This window comes from Lissotriton vulgaris, chromosome 6, assembly GCF_964263255.1.
Source record: "Lissotriton vulgaris chromosome 6, aLisVul1.2, whole genome shotgun sequence".
NCBI lineage: Eukaryota > Metazoa > Chordata > Amphibia > Caudata > Salamandridae > Lissotriton > Lissotriton vulgaris.
The window spans coordinates 540,773,728-540,791,811 of record NC_141694.1 but is presented as its reverse complement, the minus strand read 5'-3'; the positions used below and the strand labels follow the sequence as shown (position 1 = coordinate 540,791,811).

Here is an 18,084-nt window from a genome sequence, read left to right as displayed (position 1 = left end):
TCACCCTTTTGAAGCTGCAGGCCCCTTTGTTGATTGAATCCAGGATGCAGCCCAAGCCCGCATGTCTCCATTGATTTGCAGGCTGCATTGCGGCAGAGCTGGGTGTCTGCATTAGGTGGGTGAAAATACGGACAAGGCTACCAGGTAAAATGTTGCTCACCTTCAGGGAGAAGTCAAAAGCAGACAGCAACTACACAAGCTGTGCTATTTTCATAGACATATGCAGAGTAAGTGTGTTGTTGTTTTATTGTGTAAATTAAATTCCATTGCGCTGGGCCAGCTCTCTTATCTTAACCCAATTGATATACATTGATTCGTTAAAGTATAGGAGTCAAATGGACCACGCTGGTGCCCAGTGGTACACTGAAGTCTTGTACTGAAACAAAATGAAGGCATCAGTGCTGGATTGGGACAGACCCAAGCCTTCATCTTCTGCCATCCCAATTAAGTCTAAGAATGTCCTGGCCTCCCTGCACCTATTCCAAGACACTGAAAGAGAAGCTTGCATTCGTATGAGTGTAGGCTGAGGGGGAACACTGTATGAGTGCAGTGTGTGTTGTGTGCCTGTATGTGTGCAGGGTGAGTATGAATGCTGTTTGAGTGCAGGGTAAGTGGGGACGCTGTAGGAGTGGAGGGTGACTGGGGATGCTGTATGAATCCAGGATGGGGTGTGCCTAAATGAGCGCTACATGAGTATTGCGCCTGGATGAATGATGGTGAGTTGTGACACAAGGAGTTCAGGGTGTGTGGTGTGCCTGCATGAGCGAAGGGTGGGTGGTGTGCCTGTATGACTGCAGGTTGAGCGGATTGCCTTTAAGACTACAAGGTGAGTGAAACACTGATGTGAGTGGTGTGCTTGTATGAGTAGGGATGCTGTGAGTGCAGTGTGAGTGGTGTGCCTGAATTATTGCAGGGCAGGGCTCGAGTCGGGGTACCACGCGGATGGACGGCGTCCCCCCACTTATTTTACCGGGTTTTTACCGGGTGGACGCCATCCCCCTTCCCAAAAGCTGGACTTCACTCTTTCGCCTCTCTGGATCGAGATTGGAGCTCATTCAGAACGTCTGTCTACCTGTATTCACTACAGGGGATTAAACGCAGGCACCGGCAGAACCCGTGAGGCAGGTTACAGACCACCTTTCATCTAAAGGCATATGAATACCCATGAGAATCCTGTTGTGACGTCACTGCCGGTGACAGCGTCCCCCCACTTCTTTTTTTAGGACTTGTGCCCTGGTGCAGGGTGAATGGGAAACTGTATGAGTGCACAGTGAGCGGTGTGCCCAAGAGTGCAGAGTGAGTGGGGATGCTTTATAAGTTCAGGGTGACCGGTGTTCCTGTATGAGTGCAGGGTGAGCAGTGTGCCTGTATGAGTGCAGGGTGAGTAATGTGTCGTTGTGTGAGCAGGTAGCGTGGCAAGTCTGTTTGAGAGTCCATTTCCTTCTTTTTTTTTTAAATGGTAACAACCTTTATTAAAATATGAACTGAAAATATTTTATTTACACATTTCATTTCTCAAATTCTCTTGCGAGGGGAGAACCCCACGCATCCTCCCCCTATGTCTGATTCAAGCTCGCTCACACTTTATATTGGACTCACAACTTTCTGCCTTACCATACTTTTAAAATGCACCAGCCGCCACTGAAAGCATTATTCTACTTTGTTGCACAGAACAAAGAAAACCACAATGATGTTTGCTGCCTCAATTTGACTGCACTAGCAGAGCCTGCCAAGTTGGAAAACGATCCGCGTGCCAAGTTCGAAAACGAGCGCGATGAAGTAACAGCTGGTTGGTCGAGGCAGGGACAAGTCACACAAATTCCAACCAATGTGGCAGCGAGAAGCAAGAGAGGGTCAATGGCGCATCTAAAACACTGGAGCGACGATTTAATGTTCACTAACATCCCACGTTCGCACGCGTTGGGGAGTGGTCACACGCCATCTCGATTCATAGAGAATAACAACTATGGCATTTTCTCATTCCCATACGAGGTAAAAGGGCGAACCCACACCTAAAATGGCTGCAAATAAAATGCACGTTCGCGTTCCAGCATTTAAGTATTGGTCCTCTTCCGGGTTATCTGTGTCTCACTAGAAAATAAAATACTGCAGAAACGTCAGATTGTGCGGCACCGTAGGCTATGGATGAATACCACCCGTGCATCAAGGCCCTGCTGCCGCACGTGCGCGCGCTGGCCTACACCTGGTTCAACCTGTACGCCCGTAAAATGCGCTACCTGAAGCAGCACGAGCGGCGCATGTCGCGCGAGGAGGAGCGCGCGGCCAAGGAAGAGCTGCTCAGCCAGAGCGCAGAACACAAGCGGGCATGGGCCGCCCGGCTGCTGGCCAAGCTGAGCCGCGACCTGAGCCCGCAGAGCCGCCAGGACCTGGTGCTGACCATAACTGGCCGTAAGCCGCCCTGCTGCCTCCTTTCGAACCCCGACCAGCGCGGCAAGATGCGCCGCATAGACTGCCAGCGCCAGGGCGACAAAATCTGGCGCCTGGACCTTGTCATGGTCATTCTCTTCAAGGGCATTCCCCTGGAAAGCACGGATGGCGAGCGGCTGGTGCGCGGACCCCAGTGCCGCAGCCCGGCGCTGTGTGTGCAGCCCCGGCACATCGCTGTGTCCGTTCGTGAGCTCGACCTCTACCTGGCGTACCTGCTGCGAGCTCAGGTGGGACCCGGCGAAGCCTTCTACAGCAACGCCCTGTTCAGCGCCAGCGAGCTGATGAGGGCCTCCGGGGGCAAGAGGAGGAGACGTGGAGAGACCGAAATCGGGGAGGTTGAGCTCGAACAGCAGAGCCAGGAGAGGAGAGGAGGGATGCATGCACCTGGACATCCTGCCATGCCCAGACAAGAAGGACAGCGCCCATCACAACGTGCCCACGGGGCGGGAGAGACACAGAGCCAGGGGTCCCACGATTATACATTGCAGCAACAGGACACAAGCGGATATCCTTACAAATCGGCACCGAGCAGGGAATCTCGTAACCACGCTTCACAGCAGGCTGCTCACACAGAACACACCCAAGAAGAAAACAATGAACAAGGGTCGAATTATACTGAGCAGCACCCCGAGCCAACCGAATATGCCCCTAAAGAAGAACTGAGAAAAGTTGCTCAGCAGTACACCGAACAGCGTCCTACTAACTCAAATTATTCGCAGGAAGAGGTGCTGAACGATGGGTCGCCCCATCGGCCTGGGCGGCATCCTGATGCTGCTAACTGTCAGCAAAATCAGTCCCGGCCGCAAACAGGGGGTAAACAGCATTATACTCTACGGGATTCTACACACGCCAGCTACCCTCAAGAAAATGTTCACAGAAAGAGACCCCAGCATTTTTTACAAGAGAATCCTGCTCACTATTCAGAGAAGCAAGCGCTGCCTTCGACTAAGGTATCACACTGCTATGATACAGAGGACCCTCCCAGTGAACGTGCAAGAGAGCAACCTCTATCAGAAAACACATCTCTGCACCATGCCCCACGCGAGCTTCCTCCCGCCGAGCATCTTCGAGGAGGAGTGCAACCTCGCAGAGAGCATGGCCAACAATACACTATACAGGACAATGCAGGCGCTCAGACGCTGAAGGAACAGACCGCACCGCTGACAAATGGAGCTGCAAGGTACACGTGCCAGGATCCTCATACTGTTGACTATCCCGAAGAAGAGATGCAACCATCAAGAATTGGACCTCTGCATTATCCACAACAGGAACCTGCACCAGTTGACCTTCCTGAAGTAGTGCACCAGTTTACTGAGGAGGCACAGCCGGTTAACCAGAAAAAGCATGCGCCTATTAAAAAACCCAAGGATGAGGTACTTCCATTAGAAAACTGTTGTATGCACTATACACAAAAGCCTTCTGACAATGACTATGCACCGAAAGAGGTAGCCTCTCTGCCAAAGGCATCCTCACACTATAACGTGCAGAGCAGTACTTCAGTATCCCATCCTGTGGAAAAGGACTTGTCATCAGAAATAGGTAATAGGCTAAACAACCTTGTACCTATTCCAAGCCTTAAGGAAGAGAGATTTCTATTTGAAAAGGGGCTTCAGAATGTTATCCCTGAAGAATCTGTCCCCACTGGAAGTCCTAAAGACATGCCGCCTTTTACAAAGGAACCTTATGGCTACACACTAGGACAACTTGATCACATTAACCATCTTAAGGAAGAAAGGGATCGAGTAAGAAGGAAAACGCTGCATTACACCCTCGAGGACCAGGCTTCAATTGACAATCTTAAAGAGGAGGCCCTGCCTTTGGATGTTGGATCATGGGATTATATCTCGGAGAACCCTCCTCCCACTGAACATCCCGACGAGGATGCCTCTCAATTTGGGCAGTATTATACAGATTTTATCCTGAAGGACACTCTTCAGATTGACGGTCACGAGGAAGGAGGGTTTCACCCCACCGATATGCACTTTGGAGAGATTGGTCCAGTGGAAACCATAACCAATTGGGGGGAATGTGATTCCACACTGCTACATGCTCATGGAAGCCATTTTGAACTGCTTGAGAAACTCAACAGCAGAGTGGAGGAGCAAAACACACTTCAACGGGAAGCTAACCGCATTCACAAGCAATCCCTGAAGCTACAAAGAAGAAAAGTCCAGGCTGTGGAGGCTCAGAATGCCATGATCCGCAACTTAGCAGTGGCAAATCGTGCCATTCTTAGACAGCTAATGCTAAGTCAGGGGGGGGTTTCGAAAAACCTACTAAAACTAGGGGATTTATTGCAAAGACAAGAAAATATGTGTAACTTGATGGCAATCAAGGTGATGTCTGCTGAGGATGGGCACAGTTCATTACCTTTTGTGGCAACCTCCTCACCAACATCTGGCAATAGTGCTGATCCATCATGTGAACAGTCAATTCAGTATAGCAGTAACCAAGAGTGAGCTGTGTTATGTTACATTTCATTTTTGTATATCCATCGCACACCACATCATTTGGGCAATTGGCACTGTTTGAAAGCCTAGTGATGGTTTGCCCCAATTAGAAGGTGCATTCGGGGAAAGGGTGGGATGAAATCAGTATTATGACCCTTGCCCTTATCGTGCATTCGTGGGTTTGCACCACAAATGTTATGGCACTGTCTAGTCCTGACAGTTTCTCCAAATATGGTCGCTATGTCTTTGCTCCGTTGTTTATGTTTACCTTTTCTCTTTTGTCCTTAAGTTCATGTTTCAGTATGCTGTGTGGTGTGGAATTGCGAGATGGTCTATTGGCAGATCATGTTTTATGGTGATGTTGTTTGTAATGAAATGATTTAATATTCCGTGATATGATATGGTTGGGCATGGGTTGTGTCTGTGGATTCTTGTCAGTGTCTGTCTCCCCATAATTAACTTATTGTGTATGTCTGTCAAAGATGTCTACCCATGTCTGAGACCCTGTGGGGCCATGTTTTCGTGCATATTTAGGGGGGATTTTGCTGAATAATCCTGGGCCTTCTTTGGCATAATTACCCCAATATCTGTGTTAATTCTGTGTCTTTCCACATCTCTCTTGAACCCTTTTGTGTCTTACCATGACTCCTATCGTCTGTGTACCACAGTACCAAGGTACGACCCTTGCATGTTTTGGTAGCTGTTACTGCAGGAGCCCGCAACATAGTTAGCATTTGTGCAGCAGATGAAGTGCACCGGGCCCCAGCGCACTGCGGGGCCTACTGAACCCGTATAATTGCTGTAATTTGCTACCCCAAAGCAGTCAAAGAGGCCACTTTCCTGCTTGCACCAGGGCCCATGGCAACCATACCAAAGTATTTGCAGGCGTCTCCTGGTATGGAGTTTTCTAAGTAGCGCTTGGGGCAGATAATTAATTAAAGAAGCCAGACAAATAAGACCTACATTTGGGGAGAGGAGGAGGGGTGACAGAGTTAAGGGGGATTTGAAGACCACTGTCAATCCGCCGTTCAGTTTCTCTGGCAATTATGGTACCAACGCCTATTGCTGCTGTATCCTTTTCTCTGACCTCTTTCTCCTGGTTGGGGCTGGCTTTTTTCTGGAAGGGTTTCTGCATGTTTTCTGGCTTAAGGACCTTGTAGTGTTGAAATAAGAACTAATATCTTCACAAGTTGAAAATGGTTTATTAAAGACTGTTGTCCCCAGCTTGTATGTTTAGTTGTTAGGATGCCCAGGCAGTATGCATTTATAGTCCTGTGACTGACTGTAGGGGTGTGAGACATGTCTAGATGTGACATGGAAGGGTGTGTTGTAATGAGATAACTGTTAGCGTACAGTTACGTGCACATCATCATTTTCCACGCCAAAGCTTTTTATACAATTACTGCCATTATCACCTGCTTTTTTTTTGTTTTTAGTATTTTTTTATCCTAAAAAGTTTTAATGTATTTCCTGTGCTCCTGAGACAATTCTCGAAAAACTTGTCTATTTTATGGGACTTTTGCTAAATACAAAACACATACCACGCTTCTTTTGTTGTAGCATTATGTATGTATGCCATTAACCTTACATTTTATTTTTTAAGTATGTCTCGACTAAAGCGCCTCAGTTTCACCTCCACAGATACAACATTCATACTAAAGGAAGGCATACATCTTACATTGCTTCCAGTGATCTTCTGAGCTAACATGGAGGTTGCGCTGCAATTGCTTTAACTCAATTTTACAACCATGTAACTTTTCTGGGATCATGTGCCACACCTTTAACAACAGATATACAAAATCTTTCAAAGCCATACTAGGGTGAGAAGAAATGAATCTCGGAAGCCTCTGACAGGATAAGGACAAAGGAAGTGTCTGTGTACGTAGATACTGTACTGAATTCATAAGATTCAGGTTGAATGTGCACAGAGGTCCACCAATATCTCCAGCTACTAACCAAGAAAAATGCTTCCTCAATAGATTAATATTATGGTTCCATAGCTCATTAAATTTAAGGTTCTTATTAAATTCACAGGCTCCTTTGCCCCTCTCATCTACGACCAGAGGAATTGTGCATCAACATACCTTCATTATTTCGTCTATTCTTGACAACAATTGCCTGGACCAGAAGATTGCACCGGCGACAGGTGGCATGTTCCGCGGAACTACAGGATCGTCCTGTAAAAAAGTTATTTTTTTATTTTTTATTGAAGATATTACTGTTTCACAGAATTGGCACAAATTAAACATTATTTTCATATAGTTTATGCCAATGGTTACAGCGATCCCTTGTAATTAACTGGAGTTTATCTACTGTCAATGCACAAGGCATTAATTAGCAACAACCCTTAACCACTATCAAACCAGTGGCAATCTACTTTGTCGTCCTTACCCATGATTGAATCGTCAGCATTTTGCCGCTAACTGAATAAGCCTGGTGACGGTCAGTTTAGGGGAAATGCGTCAGCCACTATTCTTCGACCATTTTGGATTGTTTCTTAGCTTAGAGTAACTTTACATATAGATGTGTTTTAGTGGTGTTAAGCCATTTTCCAACCCATGTGGATCATCTCAGCCAATACATAGGTGGTATGTGCTAACCGTGCCCATACATGACACCATAAAAACAACTTATAACCCTGTTGAGGGACCTGGTCTCAGACCAGGGGTCACTATAAATTAAATAACGGTGACTTATATTGAAATGGACATCGGGGGAAGAGTCAGCAGCACCATCTAATACTTTCCGAGTGCACATGGGTGTTTGTGTGGCACACTGCAGCAATTTGACCAGTCCCTTGTACTTCACTGAATATGATAAACCATTACACTGTACATGGTTTGAGTATGTGTTGTACACACCTGCCTCACAATTATTGACGAGGTATACTTAGCATATGCACACAGTAAACAAAGCAGATACTCAGTGCAGCAGCTTTCACAATGCAATACATATTCTTGTGAATCCGGTCTCTTAAAGGGAAAGAGGCCAACATTATTGTGAATCCTGTCCGCTAAGGGAACAAAGGTCACAATACCAAAATTACTGGAGCATAGTATGGCAGATGGGTAACAGTCGAGGGGCCTATGGATCGATCTGTGTTAGCTGCACAGTACTTGGAAAAGTTCTCTGCCATGGGCCATTTTTGTTTTGTGAATGGTTAATGGCTATCCCAGGAACGCACAAACCTTTGAAAGCTATGCAAACATAAAAGTGTTTTGAAAGTATCGATAGATACCCTTGGAAGTTGTAAGAGGTCGGTTTGACCCTTTGCCACTCCCATCGCTTTGGCACTTAGGGTGGATATGCAATGCATGGAATGAAAATAGTGAAATGCCATGCACATTTCATAAATTACAGTTTGATACTTCGAATGTGTAAAGCCTGTCACTTGCCCATCCCAGGCTACACACAGTCGGGTTATTACAAGTTCTCCCTGACGTTTCAAGCCATGTCAGTAGGTGGCTGTCTCTGTAGCTTTGATAATACCTCGATTCTTGCTTTTGCATCTTGATTGCATGCACCTTGGCAAATATCTTCCAGTCTCATAGAACTGTGCCAACAGACTATCATTCGAAGTAATTTTGATATTTCCATCACTGTGTCAAGAAGTAGAATGAAGACCAAAGAATAGTTCTGTGCTGTTCTGTTACAGATGACTACTTGGTCAGGTTATATGTAGTGCAGCTGCTTTCTATGTCAGCAACCCTAACTGAGGCTCACATTTTATAATGCAAATGCAATACTGGAGCAAAAGAAAACACACCTTAAAATATTTCAGCACTACTCACTGAGTTGTTTATTTTCATTCTTTATAAATGCATGGCTTATTTTTCCAATTTCACACAGGAAGCTCTGAACATATTTGGCTATTGTACAAGATCCTCCTTAAAGATAACACGGAAGACTAGTTCAGTTAATTAAAATAATTTAACAGCTGCACTGGGAAGTCATTTACCTTCCACCCAGCTAGTAAATTGAATAAATGCTCCAGCCATTTGAGGCTCCGCAGCAGCAAAGGGAGCAGATTTATGGGTTTCAGGAGAAAGTCTTTTTTATTTTACTCGAATGCAGATGCTTGCATCTCCTCCAGCACCATTAGTGCCTTTGCATATCAAAGATGAGCATTTATGCAACATATGGAAGGCAAGATGCAAAATTCCCTGATGTGAGCTATGAAGGGATACAAGGCATCCAATCGGTAAAAAAACTATGATCCAGGGGAGGAACAAACACAAAGTCCTTGAATAAGAAGCAAACACATGAGATTGACAGGGAAGGCAACAAATAATAAGCAAAGGACTGGTTCAAAGCCCACTCTAAGGCCGTCTTATGAATGGGCTTGGTTTTTCCCACCCCTGGAGTTAGGAAGATCGGGAGTTCAGATACCGCGGAAGGTGGGGATAAATCATCAAGGTGTACTAGGAACTAGCAATTACCAGAGAATCCGTAATTCTGGGTCTGGTTTCCCTAATAAGTCCTCATTTTTCAGCAGCCAGCATCTCTGTAATAAAGTAATGAAATCTTGTGTTCCAGGAAATCTCATAATTCTGATGTGGCAGGTAACTGCTGTTACCACTCCTTCGGAACTAAGAGGCCAATCATAATGAGGGCCCAAGTACTGGTACTGTACACAAGAGGACTTCAAATACAGACAACTAAAAGCTGTTTGCAGAAAAGACCTAAACTTTAAATTAACTGTGAAATAGCAATGTGATCTGGATGTCCTCGGCCAATTGGTCACTGAAAGCACCTGTACAGGATATTATTATAAGGGGCAGAGGAAAAAAAACTCACAACATTATAATGTCAGAAAAATAATAACACATCAGATGCTCCGTTGTCATAAAAACCTGTGCTGCAAAAGAGCAGCCCACTAAAATGGAGAAGGAGCATGAGGCTGGAAAACAAAAGACTGTTCAATAAAATCATACTGTATATGTTAGGTTTGGTTGTAAAAGTTCGGAAATAATATACAAGTTTTCCTTATTAGATAAACAATTGCACAAATGAGAATACAATCCTCATCAAGTTCAAACATGTTATTGTGTTAAAGGACAATGGAAGTAGTATGCCGTGTGGTTTATTTCCATGACGGATGGGAAAACTGATGATATTTAGTGATCTTGCTATGTATACCTGACCTCAATCTATATTAAACTAGTCCTAAAGCAAATTAGACCGTACAGAACTAGAGGGTGTGTATTATGATCATTCCACCAAAAGACACATATTTGCATCCTTTAACTATGTCACTGTTCCGGATCAATTGTTTGGCAACATGCACTGCTTTTTAATTAGCCAGAAGAGTACAGTGCTGTTTATGTCTGTCAATGTTCGTGAACAAGAAAATAAGTTACTTGCCTTTAACTTTAATTCTCCAGTATTGGAATCTTTCATTGATTCACATGCTTGAATCATTCCCCGTCGCAGCGATGACGGAATGATTCAAGCATGTGAATCTATGAAAGTTCCATTACTGGAGTAACAGAAACCTTTTGACAAATAATGGAAGTGCAGACCATTGTTTAAATGCTGTTTACGTTCACCATAAATGTTCACAAACATTACTGGTCTATACAATGAAAATTAAACTACCTACAAACTCAGCACAGTTGAAGCCAACGGGTCCAACAGTATTTCCTATTATATCAGACTCACAAGTTACGTTATGCTAAAAAACAGCATAACCATATATTTGCAAATATCTGAAAACCACATCAACAGTCAGCGGGGAGCGCAGTTTTCATGATGGCGAATCAAACTCGGACCTACCTCAAATACATACAGGTCACCAGTTAAGCTGAAGAATAAAAAACTAGTATTCGTGGTCATCCACCTTAACATATCACTTAAGTCATTGGAGGCAGAGCCCATGCCCTAGAGACTCCAACTCGCAGATCTAACACACATGCCAACAAGTAACACAATTGTACTGAGGTTCATAGACATCACAAAAACTTAAGTTAACGTGGATGAGGCACAAGCCTTGGGTTTAGCTTAATCACCTACCACAATTTCTAAGTTATGGTGTGTTGCAAAAAAACATAACTAGGTATCGGTGAGTGTCTTACAAAACACAACGATCAATTTTGTGTTTAAAATATACACAAACAGGCCAAAAGTTATTTTATTTTGCAAGAAGTTTGCATAACCAGATGTCCGCACACATCAGAAAAAATAATGCTTGACCCACGTGGACATGCATGCCACAACCTGCCGGCAACAGATCTTGCACCTTCAGATGGACAGTTTACAACATGATGAAACGTTCCATAAATACCAAAAGATCTGTATTAAAATCCCTTTATATATTTATTGTAAGGACTCCAAAAAACAAAGTCAAATAACCCTACATGGTGGTGTGAAGCCTGGTGGTCTCCATGATGGCCGTGTTGTTTCAGCGCTCCATCTCAGTTCTACCTTCAGGGCAGAGTGAAGCGATCTAAAGCTAGTGACTGATTATGATAGGTGGCTGAAGGGACATGGAACATCTTTCTGGGCAATTTGCTGTACCTCAATAGCTGCTAGGTAAACCAGATATTACTTCAATGGTGTGCAACAGGGAGAGTCAAGTTGTGGTTCCCAATTCTTGTGCCTGCCAGTGATTTGTTCAGCATGAAGGCATGAAGGATCTAGTGTCTTCTCTGTGGTGTGTTGGGACCTCCTCCTGGAGAACTGGATGCTCCAGGGTGTGCTGGAAGGTGTACCCTGTTGTAGTACGGAAGGGTGGGAGAAGAGCAGTGCCTGGAAAAAGACAGTGCTGTACCAAAGCTCTGACATGCTTTTCTCCTGTCCTATGATTGCAAGACTGGGAATCCATCCATGGTTCTGAGAAGGACAGCACCCTAAACATTTGATCACAACTTAGCCCCTAAAAAAATGAAGACATGCAGCAAAGCAGAAGAAGGCTTTATTGGGACTGGTGGCCCAGTCTGGTAGGGGCTTTCGGTGTGGGGAGGGTGTTGACCTGACGATCAGGTGGGAACTTTAAATAGGCTGAATCAGTGTCCCTAGCCACTTTCAAGGATGCACAGAATAGAACCAACTTTACTGGAGGGTACTGTGGAACAAATCTGGCTGCACTGCAAGGAGACTGTGAGATAGGGACCTATGAAGAGTGTGAACAAGGCAGGGGAGGGCAAAAAAAAGTCAAAGGTGATGTTGTTTTAAAGGAGTGTATTTTTACTTCACAGTGAAGTTAGAGGCCAATGTGGCCCTCCTGAAAATTGACAAAAAACTCGAATTCTGGGATTCCTGGCCCGAAAGAAACGCAGATTCGAAATGAAGCAGGTCTTGCGAGATGTTCTTTTGGAGAGTGATATAGTAAATTATATTTTAGTGGTGAAGACCACTCGTTTACCAATTAGAAGTTCAGAGAGCAAAGTTTGGGTGTGGTGGCAGTGTAGGCTGACCTGGCTGGTCAGTGTGAATTAGTTACCAGAATGGCCCCCAAGAAAGGAATATTTGAGTGCATGGTGCAAGTAGCCATACTTTCCCAGAACTCAGCCTCACCACCTTGAGACTCAGGCAGGACCTTCAGGGAACACTTTACTGGGGGGAAACAAGCATTGGCAAAGCTAACAGGTCTCGCCAATGCAAGATCTATTGGTTTTGTCAATTTTATTTTATTGGATTTGTCAATGCTTTTTTAGACATGTTGCCCTGCAGCACAAGCTGCTGTGCAGCACGACTCAAAGTCAAGAAAAAAGGTACTGTGGCAAGACAGCGTTAAACGTGTCATAGGGCTTTTTTTAAACCCATGCTGCTAGGCACTCTGTTTAAAAGAGGTGGAGGTGGGGAGCAATATAAGGGAGGTGCAAGGGAAGAGAGTGGGAGCAGCAATAATGAAAGAAGAGATGCGTTGGAGGAAGGAGGGAACACAAGACAGAGGCAGCAATACAAAGAACAGTTGGGTGGGACGGAAAAGAAGAAATAGTACCTCAATCACAGCGCAAGCAGCAGGCAGTCACTCATTTTAACCCTGCACTTCTTTAACATTTAAGTTTCAGAACTTGCCCTGTGGATCCAAGACTTTGGCTTTAGTCTTACTTCATATGCTGATGACACCCAGATGGTGGTGGCAGCGTATAAAGATCAAGCCTCCCTTCAATGCAGTTTCAAAGATGCAAGGTGGAAATAAATAGATGGATGGGAAACCACTGTCTTAGGCTCAATTCCGGGAAAACTGAAGTGGTAATCTTTGGGATTCTGCAACCCAGATGGGATGACCTTTTATTGGCCGTCGGAAATGGGGAAAACGCCAAAACCAGTCCAGACGGCAAAACACTTGGGGGTGCTGATCCATAATAAACTCACCTTATCTCAGCAGACCAATGCCATTGTATCTACCTCCCATTTTCTGATTAAAAAATCGAAGTAGGTTCTACCTTATATTCCTGATGACTGCAAAAGGGCGGTAGTGACTACACCTGTGCAGTCAAAGCTAGACTACTGCAACTAACTTTACCTTAATATGCAGAAGCAATACCTAAAAAAGCTTCAGATGATTCAAAACGCATCTGCATGACTTCTACTAAATGTCCCTAAATATGAGTGTAACCAAGGAAATTCGAAGACTTCACTGGCTCCCAGTGGCGCAGCCCTTTAAGTTCAAGGCGCTATGTCTTGCTTACAAGGCCTTGAACAACACCGGACCAATGTTTGTCAAGAAGCTCTTCTCCAGGTATTACCCAGCCAGACAACTGCGCTCTTCTGACGCCAGACTCATGATGGTTCCAAGGATCTGAACCTTAAGCTGGGGAGGCCGTAGTATCTCGTACAGCACAGCACAATTATGGAATAAGCTACCATTTTCTATTAGAAATGCCGGCTCTCTCACCACTTTCAGAAAGGACCTAAAACATGGCTTTTTCAGAACTAGTTGCTTCATCTAGGGCTCGCCAGTGTCTTAACGCCAAGACACATTCGGGTATTCGTGCGCTCTGTAAGTTTTATTAACAAAACATAATTAAGTTAAACCAATCTGTGATTGTTTCTTTCCTGACAGGAAGGTATGAAGTGGCGCTTGGCCTGTGTTGGCCAATTTGGAAGCAGCAAAGACACTGGAGTCAACAAATGGTAAGCAATGGGCAGGTTCCAAGCCCTTTATTATAAATTATGACGTCTCGCAAGCGATAGTGCACGCGATGACATAGGCTCGACCGAAAAAGAACTGCAGAAGAAGGAGTGGTATGTGGCATGGATGCAGGTTTTTAGCAGTGATACAGTCTACTTTTGTCAATCCAGAGGCAGCATGGGACTTTCTTTTGTCAAATTCAGTACAGTAAACTGTAGTGTCTAGTGAGTGGCCCATCATGTGCATTGTTCTAGCACTGGTCTGATATTAACCTCCCATTTTAGGCTGATAGGACATACTTGAAAACACTTTTTTATTTGGTAGAAGGCTAGCTTACGACGAAACTGCCTTGTATTTAGGATGTTTAGCCTTGCTGTGTTCCTCTTTTCTCTCTCATCCTACTCTCCGTTTTTCTGCCTGGATTTTCTGTACAAAAGGGGATGGTGATGGACGGAGCATCTGAATCAATCAGACACTCACACCCAGTAAAAAGATCTGGATTTAATCCATCACCGTTCTTTAGCCCACTCTGCCACCCCAGTTCAGACATGGCTATATGCAAATCAGTCTGACCCTGTGCCTCATGGGAACAGTCCAGCCCGAACTGCCAAGCCAGGTCTTCCCTGGACCGGAAACAAGCTTCCGAGGACCAGTTTCTGGCATTCCAGCCGTCTTCAGCCCGGCTTGCTTGAATCCAGTGGCAAAGTGAGCAAGGGACTCACGTCTGAGAATACCCTGCCACACTTATGGCGGCCAAAAGGGGGAGGTGATGGACGGAGCATCTGAATCAATCAAACACTCACACCCAGTCAAAAGCTCTGGGTTTAATCCATCATCGTTCTTTAGCCCGCTCTACCACCCCAGTTCAGACATGGCTATATGCAAATCAGTCTGACACTGTGCCTCATGGGAACAGTCCAGCCCGAACTGCCAAGCCATGTCTTCTCTGGACCGGAAACAAGCTTCCGAGGACCGGTTTCTGGCATTCCAGCCGTGTTCAGCCCGGCTTGCTTGAATCCAGTGGCAAAGTGAGCAAGGGACTCATGTCTGAGCATACCCTACCACACTTATGGAGGCCAAAAGCGGTACAAAAGGGGTGGTGATGGACGGAGCATCTGAATCAATCAAACACTCACACCCAGTCAAAAGATCTGGGTTTAATCCATCACCGTTCTTTAGCCCACTCTGCCACCCCAGTTCAGACATGGATATATGCAAATCAGTCTGACCCTGTGCCTCATGGGAACAGTCCAGCCCGAACTGCCAAGCCATGTCTTCCCTGGACCAGAAACAAGCTTCAGAGGACTGGTTTCTGGCATTCCAGCCGTCTTCAGCCCGGCTTGCTTGAATCCAGTGGCAAAGTGAGCAAGGGACTCACTTCTGAGCATACCCTGCCACACTTATGGCGGCCAAAAGCGGTACAAAAGGGGGTGGTGATGGACGGAGCATCTGAATCAATCAAACACTCACACCCAGTCAAAAGATCTGGGTTTAATCCATCACTGTTCTTTAGCCCACTCTGCCACCCCAGTTCAGACATGGCTATATGCAATTCAGTCTGACCCTGTGCCTCATGGGAACAGTCCAGCCCGAACTGCCAAGCCATGTCTTCCCTGGACCAGAAACAAGCTTCAGAGGACTGGTTTCTGGCATTCCAGCCGTCTTCAGCCCGGCTTGCTTGAATCCAGTGGCAAAGTGAGCAAGGGACTCACTTCTGAGCATACCCTGCCACACTTATGGCGGCCAAAAGCGGTACAAAAGGGGGTGGTGATGGACGGAGCATCTGAATCAAACACTCATACCCAGTCAAAAGATCTGGGTTTAATCCATCATCGTTCTTTAGCCCACTCTGCCACCCCAGTTCAGACATGGCTATATGCAAATCAGTCTGACCCTGTGCCTCATGGGAACAGTCCAGCCCGAACTGCCAAGCCATGTCTTCCCTGGACCGGAAACAAGCTTCCGAGGACCGGTTTCTGGCATTCCAGCCGTCTTCAGCCTGGCTTGCTTGAATCCAGTGGCAAAGTGAGCAATGGACTCACGTCTGAGCATACCCTGCCTCACTAATGGCGGCCAAAAGCGGTACAAAAGGGGGTGGTGATGGACGGAGCATCTGAATCAATCAAACACTCACACCCAGTCAAAAGATCTGGGTTTAATCCATCACCGTTCTTTAGCCCACTCTGCCACCCCAGTTCAGACATGGCTATATGCACATCAGTCTGACCCTGTGCCTCATGGGAACAGTCCAGCCCGAACTGCCAAGCCATGTCTTCCCTGGACCGGAAACAAGCTTCCGAGGACCGGTTTCTGGCATTCCAGCCGTCTTCAGCCGGGCTTGCTTGAATCCAGTGGCAAAGTGAGCAAGGGACTCACGTCTGAGCATACCCTGCCACACTTATGGCGGCCAAAAGCGGTACAAAAGGGGGTGGTGATGGACGGAGCATCTGAATCAATCAAACACTCACATCCAGTCAAAAGATCTGGGTTTAATCCATCACTGTTCTTTAGCCCACTCTGCCACCCCAGTTCAGACATGGCTATATGCAAATCACTCGGTGGCAGTACCATGCCCTTTTGCGTGCCTGTTTCACGAGTCGCGCAGGGTAACCACTTGAAATCAGTTTGTTCTGCAAGATGTCTGACTCTTTGAAATAGTCCTTTTGCCATTTGCAATTTCTACATATACGTAAAAACTGGCCAAATGGAAGTCCATCCATGAGACCTCGTGGGTGGTAGCTCAAGTGGTGGAGCAGTGTGTTGCGTTCTGTGGGCTTGCGGAACAGGGCAGTCCCGATCAAATCATCCTCTGCGTGGATGGTGGCATAAAGAAAAGTGAGATTGTTTGTTCTGTACTCCATGGTAAATTTGGAGGTGGGGTTGGGAGTTATTGAGCCATTCCAAGAAGTTAATCAATGTGTCAGAGTCACCTGCCCACAGCAACAGAATATCATCAATGTATCTTCGTAAAAGAAGTATTTGTGGCTGGTATGGGTTTATGGGGGTGAGTATATGTGTCATCTCCAGATTGTAGACAAAGAGGATAGCAAAGTTGGGGGCGAAACAAGCGCCCATTGAGATTCCCTTAATTTGTAGATAGTAGTCATTCTTGTAGAGGAAGTAATTGTTCTCAAGGGCAATACCTAGAAGGCTCATAATCAAGGAGGTTGGAACCTGGGTCGGACATGGTCTGGATTCTAGCATATTCTTGATGACTACGAGTCCCTCCTCATGGGGAATGTTGGTATAGAGGGACTCGATGTCAAGACCCACCATACGTTCTGTGTTGGGGTCAAATGGCCGGTCCTCTATGGTTTTAATGAGGTCCATGCTGTCCATGATGTAAATTTCTGTGTTTGGGACAAACTCCTTGATGACCGCATCTATATACTTTCCCAGGGGTTCCAATATGGACCCACACCCTGAGACAATCTGTCGTCCAGGGGGGTTGGTACTGTCCTTGTGAATCTTCGGAAGGACATGAATAACAGGGGTACGGGGTGTTGGTTATTCAGAAACATATATTCCTTGTGGGTGATAATCCCATCCAGTTTTGATTGGTTAGTTATGAGTTGGATCTTGGTCTTTAATTCTGGTAATGGGTCTCTGGATAGTTTGCAGTAGTGGAGTGGGTTAGAGAGTTGTCTTTTTATTTCAGTGTCATATTGGTCTAGGTTCATTACTACAATCCCCCCGCCCTTGTCCGCTGGTTTGATGACTACATCCGTTCATACCTTTAGTTGTTGCAGGGCTTGTTTTTCGGCTAGGGGGAGGTTTTAGGGAGCGTATTCGAACTGTTTTTGAAGGTCCGCTACCTCGCGGAAAACCAATCTCTCGAAGGAGAGTATCTCAGGAGGCATTGCTGAGGATGGGGGATTGAAGGTAGATGGAGGGTGAAAGATGGATCTGGCTGTGTAGTTAGAGTCCGGACTATCCTTGAAGAATTGTCTGAGTCTAATACGTAGGAAGAATTGGAGTAATTGGGTTTGAAGTTCGAAAAAATAACTGTGTTTAGTGGGCACAAAGCTGAGGCCTTTGCTCAGTAAGTTGGTTTTGTCACTAGAAAGGGTATGGCAGGAGAGATTGAAGATGGGAATGAGTTGTGGT

At 45.7% G+C, this 18,084-nt stretch overlaps 2 protein-coding genes across 2 annotated transcripts in view; one reads left to right on the top strand and one right to left on the bottom strand.

Moving 5' to 3' along the window:
- Positions 1 to 18,084, bottom strand: part of LOC147707531 (dynein axonemal heavy chain 5-like) — a 1,425,553-nt gene that overhangs the window by 1,136,220 nt on the left and 271,249 nt on the right. The gene's annotated exons all lie outside the window — the stretch shown is intronic.
- Positions 2,103 to 6,443, top strand: LOC147707532 (uncharacterized). The gene has a single exon (XM_086926544.1). The coding sequence runs from the start codon at positions 2,142 to 2,144 to the stop codon at positions 4,905 to 4,907; it is 2,766 nt and encodes a 921-aa protein (XP_086782670.1). The 5' UTR covers positions 2,103 to 2,141; the 3' UTR covers positions 4,908 to 6,443.